The 20,018-nt window shown below is 58.3% G+C and overlaps 1 protein-coding gene across 1 annotated transcript; it reads right to left on the minus strand.

The window, feature by feature from the left end:
- Positions 1 to 6,156: 6,156 nt before the first annotated feature.
- On the minus strand, positions 6,157 to 19,345 carry PLPP2 (phospholipid phosphatase 2). Its single transcript, XM_037885635.2, has 6 exons — positions 19,129 to 19,345; positions 10,088 to 10,239; positions 9,384 to 9,661; positions 8,893 to 8,950; positions 8,224 to 8,400; positions 6,157 to 7,362 (listed from the first exon to the last, which is right to left on the minus strand). Exons 1-6 carry the CDS (start codon positions 19,178 to 19,180, stop codon positions 7,225 to 7,227), a joined length of 855 nt encoding a protein of 284 aa, XP_037741563.1. The 5' UTR covers positions 19,181 to 19,345; the 3' UTR covers positions 6,157 to 7,224.
- Positions 19,346 to 20,018: the final 673 nt, after the last annotated feature.

The raw sequence follows: 20,018 nt of genomic DNA on the forward strand, positions 1-20,018 counted from the left end.
GTAACTCCAAGGAGCCTGATCCAGTTACTCCCAATTCACTCCAGTGTAACTCCACTGAGTCACTTTTGATTCCCCCTATTGTAACTCCCATGCGCTTGAACCAGGTACTCTGAATTCACTCCAGCATAACGAAGAAGCATCAGGCCCTAAATCCGACGCGAGCTGCCCCTGCCCCTTCCATGCAACAGGCTCGGAGTTCTCTGCATGCATTAAGCCTCACCCATCCCGTATGGCCAGGATCAATTCCACTTCACACCCAGGGAAACCGAGGCACAGAGCTAGAGGAAGGCACCTGCCCAAAGTCATTGGCAGGGCTGAGAACAGTCCTGACTTCCCAGCACCTCCCCCTCTCTGACACCTAGACACGGCTCCCATATTTCTATGGATCCTTTCAGGCCCAGCGTGCCCCCCACAATCCTCAGCTCCAACCTCACCCCTGGGGGCACAGGGGGAGCAGAGCTCTCCCTTGTCCAGGCTGGGGCTGGTGGCATCCTGCTCATGCCAGGCTGCCCCCCACCCCAGCAGGTTTGTGAGGGTTTTTATGCAGCTCTGCACAAAACCGCCAGGAACATGTTGACTGGGCCAGGCACAAAACGCAGCCGGCTCCTTCCCTCCCTGCTGGAAAGCCAGTGGGCCAGAGCCCCAGGTGCAACACGCCCCCCGCTCCGGCCTGGAATACGGGAGAACCCAGCTCACGGCTCCCCAGGGACGGGACAGGGCCCCCGCCCAGCCTTTGGCAGTGACTCCAGGGCAGCTGTGGTCGCCCCCCAAGTATTTTGCCCTGTTTCCCCTGCACTCACATGGCAGTGCACTGGCGCCCAGCCAGGGGGGCCCTGGCCCTTTAAGAGCCAGAGGCAGAGCAGTGTGGCCCAGCTGGTTTTTCCAGTGATCCATCCAAAGAGCCAGCTCTGGTCCTGGGGGAAGGGAGCAGCCCCATTGCGTTGCGCCGAGAAAAGAGAGAGAAGCCCCTTGTGCCTGCAGCTGCAGGAGGCGGCTTCCAGGCAGGAAGCTGCCAAGGGGCAGTTTGAGGCTGGATCCAGGCTGGAGCAGGGCAGCTGCTGGCATTTCAACCATGGCTGAGAGCTGGCCCCCTCCATGCCTGGGAAGATAAGAATACCTGGCTGTGCTCACAGTGGGACTGCAATGGGGATGCCAACAGTGTGCAGGAACCGAGGGCTGGAGCGTGCGTGCGTACAGGGGGCGAGGGGGGGAAAGCAGCTGCTGCCACGGTCTTGCTGTGATCATTGGGGAAAAAAAACCCCCAAAACATAAGTCCAGCCTACTGAAAAAAAATCACAAGACTAGCTTGCAAAAAGCATGTGACTTTAGAGCTAAGCCACACAGGGTTCTGTTTAGTTGCAGGCGGAGTCCTTGCAGTCGAGTTTTTCTCCAGAGCCCCAAGGCTAGAAACTTTCATTGCAAACAAATGAAATGGTGCGTCTGAAGAAGTGGGTTTTTCACCCGCGAAAGCTTATGCCCAAATCAATGTGTTAGTCTTTAAGGCGTGACCGGACTCCTTGTTGTTTTTATTACAAAAACAAACAAACCCTAAGCTGAAATCCCCCCTTAGTCACCTGACTCCAGGAGCTGGGGATTGAAGAAGAGCCCCAAATACCCCAAGACTTGCAATAAAATCCCAGGAGTCAGCCAGACAGATCCCCACCCCCTGGCCCAGGCCAGGCTCAGCCTGCTTTGCTGGGGTAGGTATATTGGCATACCATCCCACCACCGTCCAGCCGGAGATTATATCGACAACATTGCCAGGGTAGCTCATTCCAGCCCTGCTCTGACTGAACCAAACTACACTGGTGCCAGCGCTGGTCTGCCCATATTGCTGCATCCGGCCTAGCCAGGGCAGCTCTGATCACACATCTGACGGACCGAGCTACACTGGCAGGTTGTAGTGCAGACCTGGCCTCCTCGAGAGGGGAACAAGGCCAGAGAGAACCCCCCTCCCCGCGCACACATGCTTCAGTACCTGGCCTAACACTCCTAGTGAGTGGGGGCACGGGCAGGGGTGGGGAGAGGGAAGCTGGATGTAAAGAGCCAAAGCAGCATAACGGCCCGGTGAGCAAATGCAGTCCACAGGGGAGTGCTCTCCTGGGTAGGTAGTGGCTGGTCAGGGCTTGTCTCGACTAGACACGTGCCCTCTGTAACCACATCAATGAACACAAACCCCAGTGTAGACAGGGCCTTCGGCATGGAAGCTGGTGCCGTTCCCATTCCAAGACTCTCTGTGTCAACCAGGGGCCACCTCCGAGCAAGGATGGAGACCAGCTTCTGCAGCTGGAGCCCTAGGCCAGGGCTGGGAACTGCCATTTCAGCTCAAGGTGGTGGGGAGGTTGTTCCGGAAGCCGGGTCTCCCCTACTGCAGAAGTCTGAGTCTGCAGCAAGCCTGGAATGAGCACTCGAGAGACGGCCCCATTCATCTCAATGGAGTGTTGACTCTGAGGCATGATGACAATTGTTAGATGACCACTTAGGGAGCTGTTTCACGGTCGCTCACATCCAGTTAAGGTGCTTACCCCCAAATCCTGAACGGCTGACTGGTCCCTGCCCAGCAGCCACTCCCTCTACAGGACGGGGTTGTCCACTGGTAATGCACAGAGCTGAAGCGTATGGAAAACCGACAGCATGGGGGACCGCGTAAAACAAATTGCATGCAACATCAGAGTTGCTGCAGCCGTGGCATCATTCGTTCATAGCCAGCATCTCGCGTTGGCTGCAAAATCAAGAATCTCGGGTAGAGAGTTTAGATCCAACTGGACACAGCGCTTTGCTTGTTAAGGTAAAGCTAGTTTTGTTCCAGGAGGAGGCAGGATTCCCCATTCTGGCCCCTCCTCATGAGAGGTGCTGGGCACCCACAGCTGCTGCGTCAGGAGCAGCTGCATGTGCATAGCCACTCTGCCACCAACTGGGTGAGCTCCAGTAAGTTGCGTCCCCTCTCCATGCCTCAGTTTCCCCACCTGAAAACGGGGTGGGTACCAACCTGCTAACATCACCGTGCTTTGAGCTTGTTCCAGGTAAAAGGCCACAGAAACGCCAGCCATGCTGTAAATGGGTGATGCGGGCGCGAGGGGTCCGGCCGGACTTGCCAGCATATGGACAAGCCCCAGCTCCTCTCAGCATCGGCACCACATCCATCCTGCCCTCCTGCTGCTGAGGTTGCGGGGGGGAGACGGGGAGCCCCACCTTGCCCAATGCTGTTGACAATGGGAGCAGCTTGTCCAGCTGAGCGGGAGCAAACAGCTGTGAAAAATACGAGCAGCCACCAGTGACAAGAAACCCCTCACCCCCTGATTACTGGTAGCCTGGACCAACTCCCCCCAGCAAGCCACTGTTATCCCAGCTCCCTACAGCCCCTTTGCTCCCACCGCCCCCCCAGCCGGACCCAGGCTGCTGCACCCGTGCCTCTGACTCAAAGCCGAAAACCCCCTGGTTTCTCAACACGCCAGTCCCATGTTCAGCTTGAGCAGCACTAGGCCCTAAAAATGATCATCCCCAACCTCTAGGTGAGGACGGACAGCAGCAGGCCTAGGACACCAGAGTTCAATTCCCAGCTGTGCCACAGACAGGGTCCTGGATCTCTCTGAGCCTCCGCTCACCATGTCCAACAGGGAGAGAAGAATTTGTCTGGTCAATTTCAACTGGGCAGGGTCCCCTCCCATCCTCTCCCCGGGGCCTGGATCTCAGGGCGGGGGCAAGGATCTCTTTGTAATACTCACAACAGCGGCTGGGTAGAGCAAGGAGTATCACAGGTAGATTCAGACTCCATCCTTCAAAAAGGGGAACAGACCTGAGCAAATGGCTCTTACCAGAGATGGGCAATAAAGAATCACAAGAGGCAATGATTACTGCTCAGTCTCTCTCTCTCTCTTATTACAAAAGGCTAATTGGAAATCTGGAAGATAATAAATCACCACGCAAGATCCTGGTTTTACAGGGATTTTTTTTTTTTTTTTGCGCTGCTAGCCGGGCAGCAGAAACATTTGGAAATACCAGGCAGAAGCCTCTGCGCCTCTTTGTGTTTTGTGCTTAGTTTTACAGAGTCGGGCAGGTCAGACGAGCGCCTGAAACAAAACACAAACAGCTACGCTTCGCTGCGGGTTGCAGAGGGCTCCAGGGGGAGTGGTTTGCACAGCTCGGCCCCTCCCACGTGCCCTGTTCTGATCTCACATGGCCTGAACTCCTGATTTGGTCAGGTGTAACAGAGCTCAGAATCAGGCTCTCATGGCCCATAAGCCAAGTCCCATCTCAGCCTGCCACTCCAAGGGGCGAATGTCACGCCTGCCCCAGCCGTCATCTTGCAGCATCCCAGCTGTGACGTGAGGAAGGCTTTACACAGGGGATTTGTTCACTTTCCTGAAGCCCAGCTCCACAGGGGTGGACGTGCAAGGATCAGGCCCAGAGGATGGTGTCCAGCTAAGGACAGGCTTGCACACCATTCCATACAGGATCCTGCATTCCTTGCACCCTATGAACTCCTTGGTGTGCACGAGTAATGGAGGAGCAGGTGTTTACCCACCTGAGGGTCGCGTTAGCATTCCCGATGCCAGCCAAGACATCACCATCTATCCCTCCTAGGCCAGGCACGTATCATTCGAGGGCCAACGATTTACTGCTGGAGGGCACCAGCGGGATCTCCACGCTCTTTGCGAGCGCTAATTGAGCGGCTGCACCTTTCGGATGTAGGTGAGTAGCATCATCTCTGGTTTACAGACAGGTGAAGCTCAACGCATGGATATTCAGGCCCAGGTTTTCCAAGACAGTTAAAAGCGCCTCTCTCCTCATTGACAAGAGCTGTTCCGTGCTGGATGCCTGGGCTTAAAATGACATGACCATGGTAACATGGCAAATCAGTGGCAGGGCTGGGAACTGAACTGGTTTCTTCAACTCCCCAGTGCACTAACCATTACTGAGCACTGCTTTCCACCACTCCAAGTTTATCATCGGAGGAGCATTTTTATGCCTGCTGCCCTATGCATTTCAACCCTCTGCCAAGTGCCCAGCATATCACCCCCTTCTCTTTCTAAACCACCGATTTCCTTGCCAATTACAACACGCTAAGAAACCCGACAGCAAGCCCTACTTTCCGCCCCTGACCACAGCGTTTGGACTGAGATTTCTTTTCCGTGGCAGGCCTGAATGCCAAAAGGGAAAGATTGCTTGGAAAGAGTCACTCAGCTCTGACTTACGGGGGAATGCAAGAAAAACAGTTCTCATTCAGCGAGCTTTTAGGCCTTTTTTTAACGTCGATATAAAAATAATAATCCTACCCTAGTCCCATTACACAGAGCCAAGAAACTTGAATGGTTACTGCCTTTGCCTAGCAAGGGGCCTATGGCACCTCTCTGCTCTAGCAACCATTAAGGCACAAGAAGTTAACAGCCGTCTAGAAACCTGCTCAACTTCCCTGATCTCTTAGGCACATGATCCCCCATCACTGCAGTATCTGAGCATCTCACAATTTTTAACGTACTGGTCCCCACAACACCCTTGTGAGGGAGGCTAGTGCTATTATTGCCATTGTACCGATGGAGAGCTGAAGCCCAGAGAGGCTAAGCGACTCCGTCAAGGCCACACAGGAAGTCAGTTGCAGAGCACGGAATTGAACTCTGGTCTAAGTCTCAGCCTAGGGCACTAACCACTGGACCATGCTTCCTCTCAGCGTCGGTGGCAGTTTCCCCATCGGTCCACCTCCTGTTTAAAAGGGCAGCCAGGTTAAAAATCCTAATTAAAAAAGAAAAGAAAATTGATACACGGCGAGTGAATGCAGTTTACAGAATCTGAGGCATGGATCGTGCAATCCGAGCAGCTAGCGCATAACACAGAGCCAACCGCAGAATCCGTGCCTGTGTTTGCTTTCCACCACTCCTCCCGTTTGTTTTCCTTTCGCATTTCACTCCTCTAGGATCGCTGGGGGGCTGCTGAAAGTCAGAACTGGTCAGTTTCACTCACTCTTGCTTTTAGTCATTTTCATATAGCCTCGCCCAATTTCCTGGGGCTTGCCTTGCAAAGCCACCAAAGAAAGGGATGGGGGGAGGGTATTGATGTCAAGAACCCAACCCCCATTCCCACTGAAATGTTAAAAATATATAATTTGAGGCAAACATGTCTATTAATTTGGGGTTTCATAAAAATCCCCCGTTTTTAAAAAAAACGAAACAAGACATTTAAACCTATGTATTTCGAGGCCACAAACATCTATGGAGTAAAAGAATAGACCTGACACTGCCATTCTTTAAGGATGATCTAATTTAAAAATAAAAACACATTGAATACAAAAAACACATCATCATGAAAATTTATGTAGTTTAAAAGGAGGCCCAAAATCCTTGGTGCCAGACGCTGCTGTGCAGTGGAGGCGAGGTTGTTAGCAGGAGATGGACCAGGTAACGTGCGCTCTCAAAGGGCCAGAATCCGTGTCAGTCTCCAGACAGCAATTTGTTTCCTTTACCACAGAAGATTCCCACCCATCCCCATCCCCCCATTAAAGAATGAGCCGAAACGGCTGCAAAGCGTTTCCTATGGAGCGTCCAGTTCACCCCCATGCGGGCTCGTCACAAACTCGGGTGGCAGTTCACTCCGGCGTGGCGGGGAGACGGGAGCAGACCCTCCCCGTGCATTGATCATTTGCATCGGCTGCTGGTTACTGGGAATATTTTAAGGTGATCAAGCTGCAGAGAAGAACATGGGTTGAAATCGTTAGCCGGGCAATGTTTCGGTGGCATTGTCCTCCTGGTTTTGTCCCGGCGAGGATCCGTAGTTGTCAACACGAATACAATTTGACGCTCTCGGCACCACACCACCTCAGGCTTCACATGGAGTTTACTCTTTGCTTCACAAGCAGTCCCACCCCTGTGCCATCACCCTCTGCCTCTTCCACGCAGAGGGCTGGAAAGCCACCCTCAGAAGCATGAGACGCACCCACCCACCCACCCAGGGAGAGATCTGAGCCCCTGGACCTGAGAGGCAGGAGGGCAGGTTCTTCTGGCATCGGCCAGCACACAGCACTCCATATGAGCGTTAAAAGTCTTCGCTTGGTTCCCCCTGGAGGGGGTCCCTCGGGTGCCGTGGCGCCATGCAGTAATAAGGAACTCATTAGCCGTGGAACCAATTAACAAGATAAGCTGCTCTTCCCTCCAAAGCCGTGGTAGGCAGCCTGGTGGGGCCTGGGATTTGCCATCAGCTGTCCAGCAGCACTGCCCCCCCAGCTCCCGCAGCTCAGGGAGCTCCCGGATAGCTGTAGTGGTTGCGATCGGGCTCGCTCCTGGTCAGCGGTAAGCTGGGCTTGCGCTCTGGGTCCTTTTCATCACACTGGAGAGGCGGACGCTGCTTGAAGAAGTCAGAGACGTAGAGGACCTGGGGGGCAGGGGAGGGAAGAAGAGAGAAAAGAACGAGGCTTTAGGGGATAATTCCATTGAGGGAACATCTCTCAGTGGATCCAGGCCAGGTCTCAGGGAGATCCTGTGTGGAAAAACAGGCCCAGAGAGGGCCACGGGGTCTGGCTGCGTCCAGCAGCCTCGGTAAAATTTTGGTCCGAGTGACTTGCCCAAGGTCACGCAGCGAGTCAGTGGCAGAACTGGGAACAGAGCCCAGGAGTCCCGACTCTTTGTGCTTTGGGACCATGATGCCCTGCTCTGCCGCACGGGGCGAGGGAGGAAGAGGAAGAGGGTGTGAAGCAATGTCGTAGAGCATCCCGAACAGGTGCTGCTGGCTTAGCTTCTTAGTTCCTCCTCGGCGGCCTCTGCTGGGAGCCAAGCAGCACCCGAGACTCTGATCTGGGGGCAGGAATTCAGCGCTAATGCTGCTGCTCCAGCTCACGACCCTGCCAAGACCGGAGATCATCCAACCCAGATCTTTAGGCCGTTCCCGCTGACCCCTGGGGCGATCGGTTGGGGGACGGGCGGGGGAGGGGGGGGCACAACAGACCAGGTGCTAATGTGATGGCAGAACGGGTAGGTCGCCTTCCTCAAGCATCAGGCACCTGCAGTTACCTGGATTTGGGCAAGGCCGATACAGAGGGAGGATGCTGGATGAGGTCAAAACCACCATCCAGAGCAAAGCTGCCCGGCATGCAAGATTGGGGGGGGGGGGGGGCACAGGTCTGCAAGGTTGGGGGGGGGTGCTAGGATCCATCCACCAGCAGGCGGCCCCCAAGGCAGAGCCAGAGAGCACGGGGTGAGCATGGAGGGAGGGGTGGGGATGCCCCCGTGCGCTTACAGTGAGGATGGCAATGAGCGCCCCCTGGAGGAGCCCCACCAGCACATCACTCCAGTGGTGCTTGTAGTCGGACACCCGGGTGTAGCCCACGAAGATGGCGAAGGTGATCAGGAAGAACTGGATCGTGGGGCGCAGCAGCCGGGCCCATTTTCCGATCAGCCGGGCCTGGACATACAGCTGGGGAGAGAAGGGACGGTTAGTCAGTCTCCCCGGCGCTGCCCCCCAGCCCAGTGCCGGCAGGGTCGTTTTACCCAGACGTTCCCAGCCGGGGATCGCCACGTGGAGCACACACAGGGGCCTAAAAACGCAGGGCGAGAAACGTGTGGGGCAGTGCGACCCTGCTGGGGGGGGCAACAGTGATGGTGGGCATACCGTTCAATTCTGCCCCCAGAACTCAGACAGGCAAAGGGATTAACCCACGTTCACACAATCGGGGGCATAACTGGGAACAGAACCCAGGAGTCCTGACCCCCACCTCTCCCCGGCTCTACCCACTGGACCACACCTACCCCCAGAGCTAGGAATAGAACCCAGGAGTCCTGACTCCCACCTCCCTCCAGAGCTAGGAATAGAACCCAGGAGTCCTGACTCCCACCTCTCCTTGGCTCTACCCACTGGACCCCACTGCCCCCTTTCTCTGCACACGCACGCCTAGCGAGAACTACTCACTGCCAGGAACACCATGCAGTACATCCCGAAGGAGGAGTGTCCGGAATAGAAGGATAACCTGGAAGAACAAAGACCAGGATCAGGATGAGAGACCTCCACCCTGCCCTCAAATAAGCCCACGGGACCCCTCTTGCCCTCCCTCAGGCTTCTCTCACGCTCTCAATCCCCTGTGGATAGGTCCCTGGAGCAGGATGCCGAGCAATGCTTTCCCTCCACCTTCGCACGCTCCTTCCGACTCTGCCCTCCCACCCCATATAGCCTCAGTGAGCTGCTTTCCCAACTCCTCACCGGCCATTAGACCTTCTCTCCCAACCTCATCTCCGTCATCCAGCGGCCAGGAGGGTCCATGTCTCCTTGCCCAGCCTCCAGCTCTCCCCACCGATGGATCTCAGTCTGGTGGGGCATTTCTCAGGGTCTGGTCTGGTCTCAAGCTGCCCTCCCCCACCCCCAGCACCCGGGAGAAGGTCCCCCCGTGAAGCCCCTCGTGTCACCTGGACTCGGTGATGTTCCTGGCGCCTCCCCGGCACACATTCTCCAGGTGCACGTAGACGGAGCAGTTCACCTTGGACCAGTCGGGGTTGCAGACGGCCAAGAAGTTGGGCCGGAGCCGGCCGATCATGTACTTGGCCAGGTCGGTCAGGGACTGGCTGACGGCCCCGCCGAACAGGAACGTCCCCACCACCTTGTAGAGGGCGGCGAGGTAGTTGTTGTACTCGGACTTGGAGTGGAGGTGCTCGGTGTACACCAGGTAGGCCTCGCCCACGGAGACCTGCGGAAGCCAAGGGAGAGCCAGTGAGCGGCCGCCCGAGAGGAGCGGCCCCGATGCTGGCTCTGCTCTCGAAGTCGTGGGCGGCAAGGACGGCTGAGCCAATCCCAGCTGGAGCGGCCAGAGTATTGCTGCGGGGTGGTGGTGAAGGGAGCTGCTGGCTCTGGGGCAAGCTCCCAGCAGTGGACAGGGAGGCCCTGAGAGTTATCCCTGCCCTAGCCTCTCCCCGCAGGGAGCCGGACGCACAGTGGGACCAGAGATGCCCTCTGAGCCCCGGCAGGGCTGGCTGGTTGGAGCGGGAGTCAGCGAAGGGATCTGCTGTCTAGACCAGCCAGGTCGAGGTGTTTCGGGATGGGGTGGAGCAAGGCTGTCTAAGAAGGTGCTGAGGAAGGGGGGGGGTGAAAGGGGGAGCCCCCCAGGTTTCCTTACAATGAAGACGGTGCAGGTGATGGTGACCCCCGCCATGAGCCCGTGGGTGATGGTGTCCGGCCTGTAGGGGTAGCGGATGGAGTCATCGTTGCAGTAGAATCCACGCTTGTACGGAGAGTTCACCAGAGTGAGGATGACGAAGGGCAGGGAGGCTGAAGGCAGAGCGGGGAGGGGAGTCAGGGAGGCTCTCTCTGCAGGAGGGGGCACAGTCCCCCTCCAGGGGTATATCTCCCTCGCTCCCCTCCTCCTCCCCCCTGGAGAGCAGGGAGATACCCGCACTGGGCTTCATGTCCCATCCTGCCTGGCACGGGTTGAACTGAAGTCCCTTTCGCTGGTTCCGAGATTTGCCGGCTCCCGGCCCAGCCGCCCCCATTCACCTGGGCTCGGGGGGCCACAGACCAAATCCAGACAGCACCAGAACCAGCAGAGGAGCCGCCCCTGCCTGGATCTGCGGTGGGATTCGGAGCATCCTCACCCCTAGTCGGCCGGCTCCTGGTTGGAAGGAACCAGACATGGGGCCCCTCAACGGCGAGGCTGAGGGGTATCGGCAGAGGGCAGCGCACGGGGGAAGGCTGCTTCTTCACTGCCCACACAGCACCTATTCTCTGCCTAGAGGGGGCTCCCGAATCCAGAGGGGACAAGGCAGCCCCTTCGGCTCGCACTAGAGTCACTTACAACCCTGACCCATGCCCTCTCCCCCACATGCCCACGTGTCACTCACGGAGGGGGGTAGCTGGGGTCTAATTCAATGCAGACGCGCCTCTAGGCTGGGGGAGATGCCAGGGAAGGATCCCGAACTACCCAACACCTGGCCAAGTTCGGAGACAGGATCCCGGGCCAGAAGAACCGTCAGTCTGACCCAGTACGGCTGTTCTCAAGGGTCTCTCTAGCCCTGGGTTGGGGTCCCCGGCAGGACGGCATGGATGGGCCCAATCACTCCCAGGCACCCCCCGTTCCCCGGGGAGGTCACGACTTCAGTCACAGCTGCCCTGATTCACAGGACTCTGCCTTCCAGGGATGCCAAGGCAACTGGCGGGGGAGCTGGCACCCCCTGGGCCCTCCCGTCCGCTCCCTGGCTGCTGCTGATTAGCAGAGCCCCGTTATCAGGCCCTGGCAGCTGCCACGCTGCTGTAAACACAACCACCTGCAGAGCGGGAATTGCAACTCAGCTGCAAGGATCGTCTCTCCCATCTGCCGCTCGGCACTAGCCCCCCCATCCCACGGACCCGCATGTCCCTCACCTGCGGCTCCGGATTCAGCCACCACAGCAGAATGGTCTAAACCGGACAGAGTCACCAACCCTCGGTCAGTGCAAAAGTCAAGCAGCCATATTTAGGTAGGAAGGGTGGTCTTGTGACTAAGGCCCCACACTGGCACTCAGGAGATCTGGGTTCAGGGCCCAGCCCTGCCACAGATGCCCTACGTGGCCCTGGGAGAGCCACTTTGGTTCTGCCTCAGTTTCCCCACCTGTAAAAATCGGGGTCATACTTTTCTCCCTGTCTTGCCTAGATTGCAAGGTCTTTGGGGCAGGAGCTGTCTTCTACTCTGTGTACATACACCACCTCGCACAATCGGGCCCGGATCTGCGCTAGGGCCTTTAGGTGCTACTGGAATAGACAGAGAGACGTCCAACACTTGCTATTCTCCAAATGCTCCACAGACATTAGTTAATCCTCACAGCTCCCCCTGTAAATGTTTCTCCTTTACAGATGGGGAAACTGAGGCACAAAACGGGGACGTGGCTTTCCCATGGTCACCCAGCAGGTCAGTGGCAGGAGCTGGGATTAGAGTTTTTGATGGCCAGCACTGTGCTCATATCACGGCCCCAACCAGGAATGAGGCCCCCATGTGCCCGTCCCAGAAAGCTTCTAATGTAACTGCCCATGGTTATGCAGAGCCAGGAATTGAACCCACATCTCTGGAGTCACAGCCCCTTGCTCTAACCACCAGACTATACTGCCCCCCAACCTACACTACTACAGGGGGTGGCAGCCTATCCCCACTCTGCTACTGTGGTCAGGACCAGGGGCACAGGGGACTCTTAGCAAATAGTCAAAGCCACCAGGCTGAAGGTGGCCGTGCTGGGGATTTCCCCATCGTCCCGTCCGGGCTCTTCCTCATCCCACCACCACAGCATCCAGCGGGACGAGGCATCCACGGGTCCCCGTCCTCCCAGCTGGGGAGTCGAGGCGCTGACTAAGGACAGGCCGACGCCTGGGCCGGGCACAGAGCCCAAGGAGGTGGGGCCGGTGATTTCAAAACTCAGCCATCCCCAGCACCAACATGCTGCCAGCTCCCCTTGTGCCCAGGGGGCCTCGGAGAAAGCTGGCCCTGCCAGCTCCCCGTGGGGGCTGGCTTCATCTGCACCTTCCTCCTGCACCGTATAGACCCACCCAGGCGGGGCTGACGAGAGGGGAGGAAAAGGGAGGACAATCGTTCTAGGGCCCCCGAGCTCAGGGCCTCCCCAAAACATCTAACACCTGCGTACATACAGCGAAACAAGAGGGGCCCCAGCGAATGTGACATACCAGGCCCCCCAGATTTCTCTCGACAGGCCTGCACCCAGGGACAGGGTATCATCCCCTGGAGCTGCCCCCAGGCCAACGCCACCACGCGCCTTCTGCGTTTCAGAATCAGGATGGTGTGCGGCCTCTTACCAGCAGACACCGAAGCCTCGCTCTGAAATGCAGTCAGCCAGACGCAGGCTCCCCCACGCAGGGCCAAGACTCTGGGGGACCCCCCGCCCCAACCCCCCTCAATCAACACAGCTGGTCGCCCGTATCTTTGCCTTCTTCAATCCTCCAGCTGCCCCAGTCCCTCCGTCTCCTGTCCACAGCTGGACGAGCAGGGCAGTGACCCTCTCTCCTGGCCAGTCGACCTGCTTCCCTTCAGCGCAGTGCTCTTAGAAATGGGGTCCCAGACCCCCCAGTCCCTGGGCAGACAGCACATCCCTGGGGCTGCCCCCAAAGACCCTGTCGCCCTCCTACAGAGCCGCTTTTCCCAGGATCTGATAGCCTCTCTCGACCGACAGGGAAAGGAGGTCCCAACCTAACTTTGCGCTCTTCCGAGCCAAAGGCAGAAGGCTCCCTCTGCCTGCAACGGGACCAGCCCCTGGATCAGGATGAAGGTAACGAGCCCCCGGGTCAGGATGAACATAACGAGCCCCCGGCGTCTCTGTCCCCAAGCTGAGGCTCCACCCCACCCCCCACGTCGTCCCCTCAGCGAGCTGGCTCATTCACGTCAATTAAGACGGCAATTTTCAGCCCCAGAGGTTTTACCCAAAATAGCAGCCCCGGCGCCTGCGTTGGCCGGACGAGCAAGCGGTCGTTAGCGTGACAGCTTGCAGCCTCTCAGCAATTACCTGTGGCTGCCGGAATCTGGAGGGGGATAAGGAACGCGCGCCGAGGAGCCGTTTTCACTAGCCGTGCTCTGCCTTATAGATGGTGCCACGGTGCGTGCCCTGCAGGCGCTGAGTGCCGGGGCAGTGCCAATAAAATCACTCACCCCAATCCTGTCTACCCCCTGCACGCCATCCCCCAGCTCAGACCCCGCTGCAACATTCCCCACTCTGCGCCCCGCGTGGGGCACGGCAGGAGCCCCCCAGATCAGACGTGCTGCTCCCTGCATCGCCCCAAAGCCCCTCCCCGCAGCAGAGCCGTTCCCCACGGAGATCATGCTCTGTGCTTGCTTCCGTCCCAGCAAGGCCGGATCGATATTTACACAGGCCCCGCAGGTCTTTGTCTCACACGGCATCTCCACATCACAGGTACCAGGCCGCAGCTACCCCACCTTCCCGCACACAACACATGCCGCCGTGCCAGCTCCCGGGTCCAATGGGCAGCGGGGCAAGTCTCGTTCTGTGCCAGCTCAGACGGAGCAGAGGCCTGCCAGTCGGTGCCGGGGTGGGGCAGGAAGAGACGGTCACCCCACCCAAACGGTTTGAACCCTGCCTGCTGCCTCCGAAGTGCAGTGGAACAAGTCACCAGGCTGCAGCACTGGGGAGCGCCAGCCCCGGCTCGGCACACAGCAGCCCTGGTGCGATGGAGCCCGAGAGCAAGGGGAGGGGTTCCCAGGAGGGGCAGCAGGGGCACTCCAGTGGGGCAGGACGTGAGCCCAGAGCAAAGCCACAAGCAGACGTGCTCCAGGGCTGGCTGGGTCGCAGCAGAACTAGCCCTAGCCAGGCAGTTGTGGGTACACACATCCCCCTGCCCGGTACACTGGGGGATCCCCTCTCTTCCCCCAACTCCGCAAGGGGCTCGAACCTCATTCTCAGAACAGCTCCAGCCCTGCAGTGACACCTGGGAGACAGGGCTCTCCCGCACCCCCCTTTACTCTGCGGATGCTTTGCCCCAGCAAGGGACGGCGCTTTCCCAGTGGTGACCCTATGGCGACACGGGGGGAGGAGGAAGCCGGCGGCGCTGGGAGATATCCGGGAAAGGAAGGATTTAGCGACAGGACCAGACCAAGGGCAGCCCCTGCATGTGCTGGAGGAGCCCACCCAGCCCTACCCCCCACTACAGCAGGGTCCCACGGCCACCTTCGTGGACCCAAGTGCTGTTCTGGGAGCCAGCCTCCCCGGTGCCTTCCCACTTGTGGGAGTGGCGCCCCCTGGTGTCAAGCGCCATCCACACAGGCAACTTAACCCCTTGAGGATGCACCCGCCACCTTCTGCGACCGATCTAAGAGGCGCTCTAGCAACTGGCATCTCTCCTCCCTGACCCCTTCCTGGCCCGTACACATTGCAGCGAGTGGGGAAGCCAGCTAGGAGCTCAGTGTCTGCTGTCATATAGGGGAGACTGCAGGGGCTAATGGGTTGGTTCTAGCCGTATAGGGCCACAAGGACTGTCTAGGCCTGGAGCGACCACTGCCATGCACAGAGCACAGTTAACAGAGCTGGTCAGATAATGGGAAGGGGGGAGAGGGAAAGAGGGAGGGGAAAAAAAAAAAAATCAGAAAAAAATTCCATTTCCAGGTTAACTGAAACTTTCCAGTCAGCTGCATTCTTCACAACAACTTGTTGTGCCTGGTCCCTGGAATCAGCCAGGGCTTTGCAGGTTGGTTTATAAGCACTTGGAAAGCAGAGCGGTTTCCCTGTCCAAGCAAAGATTGCAGAGCAACCATCGGCCACCTGGAGGCGGCAAGCCAGGCCTTGTCAGCCCTAGGATTTCAGTCAGTGGTGCAGCCGCAGCAGTGCAAATCCCTCGTGGAAACACAATTTACACCAGTAGCGCTTACACTGGTTTAAGACAAGGATAAGTTGTACCCCTCACGTGGCTTCAGTGTAAGTAGCGTCTTGACTAGAGGTTTGCGCTGATGCAGCTATGCTGGAGGCTGAGATCCCAATGCAGACAAGGCAGCAGTAGCCATCTGGTTTAACACTAGGGATCTGTCTATACTGGGGTGAGTGGCTTGTTTGTGTTTTCACCAGTGCAAACCCCCAGAGTGGATATGCTGCCCTGGTGCAGGGTGGGGCTTGCACTAGTGAGATTTACCTTGTAAACTACCAGCATACATTGCACTTGTGCAAGCCTCATTTTGCACCGGGGGGGGTGTGTGTGTCTGCATTGGGGGCTTGCACAGGCCTAGCTGCACTGGTGAAGTTACACCAGTGCAAATTACCCTAGCATAGACAGGCTGCAGGATCATCCACACTCCCCTTCAGCTGCAGGAGCCTTCCTGGCCATGGGACCCAGCACCAGGTGCATCGGAGGCAGAGCTGGGGAACTGCAGGAGGTTAAGCAGGTTTGTTTTAAAGCATTACAGAGGTTGCATTCTGATCTGCAGCCTCTCCTAGCATCAGTTCTAATCCACCCCATGCCATGGGCCCTCAAGGGTTAAGAAGCAAGGCCAGCACTGGAGGAAGAGGAAAGAGGTCAATTCTGGGCTAGAGAACAGACTTCATGGAACTGGATGGCCCAGTTACTGAACAGGGAGTGTTTCCCATCTAGGCCTCTGGAGTTCAATCCCTCAACCAGGCTGTTACCATCCCACGGCTGCGTGGATTTGGTGGAGAGGGGCACTGCCCAGCCCCCCGCAGGGCAGGCAATCCCATCACTGAAACCACCACCAGACATTCATTTGCCTCCTGGTTAGCAATCCCCGCAGAGAATCCCAGTGCACCGCTCCCGCCTCCAGCCCAGCCCGAGGCAGCCGGCAGTCATCTGCTCGTGCCGTGTCTGAACACAGGATCCCAGCCCTCCACCATCGCTTGAGCGCCAGCAAGCCAAGGTGTCTGCGCGAGAAACCAAGGCCGGGAGGCTCTGGGCTGCCTTAAAAGGGACCTATCTCCCAAGTTCCACCTTTAAAAATATGTCCATCCAGTCCATTGTTTAATAGGCCTCTGTGGGTAAACAGGCCACCTTGGTCTTCTCCCTGCTGCACAAAGGCAAAATCAAGGAGGTGGGGAAGAGTCACCGCCACCCTCCTTTGAGCCAGCCCCTTGCGTGCATGGTGCAGCCTCCTGCCCAGGTGAAAAACTCACCCTGCTGGTTCCAGCAACATGCAAAATTCTCCCTTGCAACTGTCTCTGGCGGAAACAATGGTCGGGGGGAGGGACAAAACAGCAACAGGCCCGCTGTGCCCGACACCCTCCCCAGCTGCACAGGGCTTCCAGGTGAACTGTACACACAGCAGCTTCTTAAAAATATCGGCAAGACGTTCATTTGCAGCTCAAATTAGGCACCAATTTTCCTCACAGGATAATTTAATCCACAGCCACTAAAAATAAAAGAGCCATGCAAGAGAGAGACCTAAACAAACCCCGGAACCTCGGTCCCTTCCACCTGTGGTTTACACGGATCCCAGAGGAGGTCCAAGCTGAAATTAAGACCTGTGCCTTTACTTTAAGGGTATTTTAATTATGGACTTGTAGATGGCTATTTTAGAGGCAGCATTTGTCTGCTCAGGGAGTGAAAAGGGCACGGGAGGGAGCTAAAACCGGCTTGTGCATGTTCAATATTTTTAACCCATCGGTTAACCCATTCCCCCACGGGGAAGACAGCGCCAAGACCCTGGGTCAAAGACCAGACTGGTAGCAAAGGGAAGTTACCACCATCCGGTGGCCATTGGGCGACAAGAGATCGGTGGGTCTCTATTCAGTTCTTCACAGTGTCCGGGTCACCAGAGATCTTGGTCCCTCTCCCTCTGGGGCACGGTTGAGGTGCATTGGCCGGGCAGCGTACCAATGCTGTAGCTGGTCTGAGGATAAGGTGTCTATGATCCAGCACCTTTCACCAGCACTGGATGCTCATGAGAGATCTGGGGGGAGACGCGTGCACTGGGGGGAGACGCACACACACCTCAAAATCCAGCGTGATGCCAGCCTAGTCCAGGCCTGGCTCTTGCATCTGCCGGCGTGCAAATCACGGCGAGAAGGATACTAGCCAGCGGCCCACCATTCTGAGCCACAACGGGACAGGGACACAGAGCGAGGCGGTTGGTTCAGCCAGGGCAATCCGGCCCCCGGCAGCAGCCTACGCTCAAAGGGGAGAGTATCCCTCACCCGTGCACTGGCTGGCAGTGCTGGGAAAGGGTGAGGGCGAAGGGGAAAGTCAGTCACTCTGCAGCCCGCCAATTCCGTGCCCCGCACCTCTCCTCAGAGGCACGTTGTAAACTCCCCAGCCCTGCCAGCCGCCCGAGACAGCAGGCCAGCGCTGCACTGGCCGAGCTGCCCCTTGGTGCCGCTGTGTCCAGAGCAGAAGTTTGGATGGGCCTGACTTTGTTGTTTACGGACAAAAACGGCTCCCAGCTTTTCTCTAATTTAACCCTGTATTTGCTGGCAAGTCAGCACCTTGCCCTAGCAAACCGCTTCCCTGGCTAACGCCCCCAAAGAACGCCAGTTTAAGAACAGAATCGGTGGCTGGCAACTGCCTAAATCAAGGCCCGTGCCTTTGGTCTACCTTTGGACTTTCCCCTCCACGTGGATTTCTTTAAAGGCCCAGCTGTCCAATTCTTTGGAGCAGGATCCACAGCCATCTCTCCCCACCCCCATGCAAGTGCACAGAGCTGTGATGCATACCGACGCTGCCTGCTTTCCCCAGCATCTGGCACCAAAAAAGCTCTCGGGGTGGCAGGGTGCCAGCACTGCCCACCTGTGCAAATGGTCCTCACGGATGCGAAGGCCACAGACCTTCATTCTTATCACCCCTTCCCCGCACGGTGGCTCCAGGCTGGTGGAGCTGAGGGAAACCACTTCCTTATTGAGCCATAAACTCGTCCTGTGCCCTTACGAGCTGGCTAATGGCCTTTGGGAACAAAGGCTAACTGGGTGGCAGCTCAGGGACACATGTGCAGGTGGCTTGCTCACCCAGCAAAGAACCTACTCACAACCTCCCACACAGCTGGCTTCCGCCCCCAGCACACCTGCCCCCCGGCAGGGGAGCTGCTTCCATGGGGGTCGTGCCCCCAGGTGAGGAGGGCAGCAGGGCTCCCTCCTGCGATGCAGGTTCCCGCACTGGGCACGGTGCAGCCCACTAGCCCCAGCTCCCCCTGAAGCCCCAGGGAGTAAAGGGGGGGATCATAAGGAGTGGGGTCTGCTCTGGGGAACTAGGGACAACTCCCGCCATAGGAGGAGGTCGGAAATGAGAAGAGACACAAGTAGGGGTTATGAGAGTCACTCTTAACCAGCCCCCCCATCCACACCAGCCCCCCCTTCCTAGCCTCCCACGCCAGCCCCACTGCTCCCCATCCCCTTCCCAATTCCAACCCCCTTCCAGGCCCTCCCCACCCCCAGCCCTGCACAGCCAGAAACGAAGCCAGCTGGAGCTGGGCCGGGCGGAGGAGAAGTTTCTTCCTCTCTCGGCTGGGGCCGGGGACGGAGAGGAGCCGAGCCCGGCCCTGGCTCGGAAAGCGGCGAGCAATGCACAGCTGGAGCCGGGGGGGGGGGGGGGGGGGACAGGCTGCCCAGCTGGCGCTGGTGGAAGGGGGGGGCTGCCCAGCTGGTACCAGTCCAGGACCGGGGGGCGGGGGGAAGTTTCCCAGCTGGCTCCGAACCGGGCAGCTGGCGCCAGGACCGGACGGGGGGCGGGGGGGGGGTCCCTCACCGACCACCACGCAGAGCACATCGAGCACCACGAAGACTTTCCTGCGCTCCATGCTGGCTGCGGCTCCGTCTGCCCCGGCCCCCGTGCGCCCGCCGCTCGGCCCCAGCCGGCTCACATGGCCCCCGGCCGCGGGCACCGCGCGAGAAGGGCGAGCGAGCGAGCGACTGGCGAGGACTTAAAGTCCGGGGCTTGCGGGAGCGGGGGCGGAGCCGCGCTGGGCTGGGCCGGGCCGGGCTGGGAGCGGACCGCCCTCCCCTGCCGCCTGCAGCCGCCAGGGGGCAGCACCGCCCCCCGGGGAGCACGGGAGAGATGGAGGCAGGGAGCGCTGGGGCAGGAGAAGGGAGGGGGGTTATGGGGCAGGGATAAGAGGTGGGGGTTATGGGGTAGGAGATGGGGGAAGGGAGCGCTGGGGCAGGAGAAGGGAGGGGGGTTATGGGGCAGCGATGAGAGGGGGGTTATAGGATTGGAGATAGGGGAAGGGAACGATGGGGCAGGAGAAGGGAGGGGGTTTTAGGATAGGAGATGGGGCAGGGGGCGATGGAGTGGCGGGGGAGGGGGTTATGGGACAGGGATAAGAGGTGGGGGGTTATAGGGTAGGAAATGGGAGCAGGGAGCGATGGGGCAGGAGAATAGAGGGGCAAGAGAAGGGGGCAGCGATGAGAGGGGGGTTATAGGATAGGAGATGGGATCAGGAGGCAATGGGGAGGGGGTTTATGGGGCAGGAACGAGAGGTGGGGGTAATAGGGTAGGAGATGGGGCAGGGAGCAGTGGGGCAGGAGAGGGGAGGGGGTTATGGGGCAAGGATAAGAGGTGGGGGTTATGAGGCAGGAGTTGGGGAAGTGGGGGTTATGATGTAGAAGATAGGGCAGGAAATGAGACTGGGGGATTGT

The sequence above is a fragment of the Chelonia mydas genome, chromosome 25 (assembly GCF_015237465.2).
Source record: "Chelonia mydas isolate rCheMyd1 chromosome 25, rCheMyd1.pri.v2, whole genome shotgun sequence".
In the NCBI taxonomy this organism is placed as follows: Eukaryota; Metazoa; Chordata; order Testudines; family Cheloniidae; genus Chelonia; species Chelonia mydas.

Excerpts from the sequence above, each read along its gene's own strand:
- PLPP2 (XM_037885635.2), bottom strand. The coding sequence starts at position 19,180 with ATGGAGCGCAGGAAAGTCTTCGTGGTGCTCGATGTGCTCTGCGTGGTG. Across the intron at positions 10,240-19,128 it reads TGTGCTCTGCGTGGTGGTCG|CCTCCCTGCCCTTCGTCATC; the intron begins GTGAGGGACCCC and ends CTCTGCCTTCAG. Across the intron at positions 9,662-10,087 it reads TCACCTGCACCGTCTTCATT|GTCTCCGTGGGCGAGGCCTA; the intron begins GTAAGGAAACCT and ends TGGCTTCCGCAG.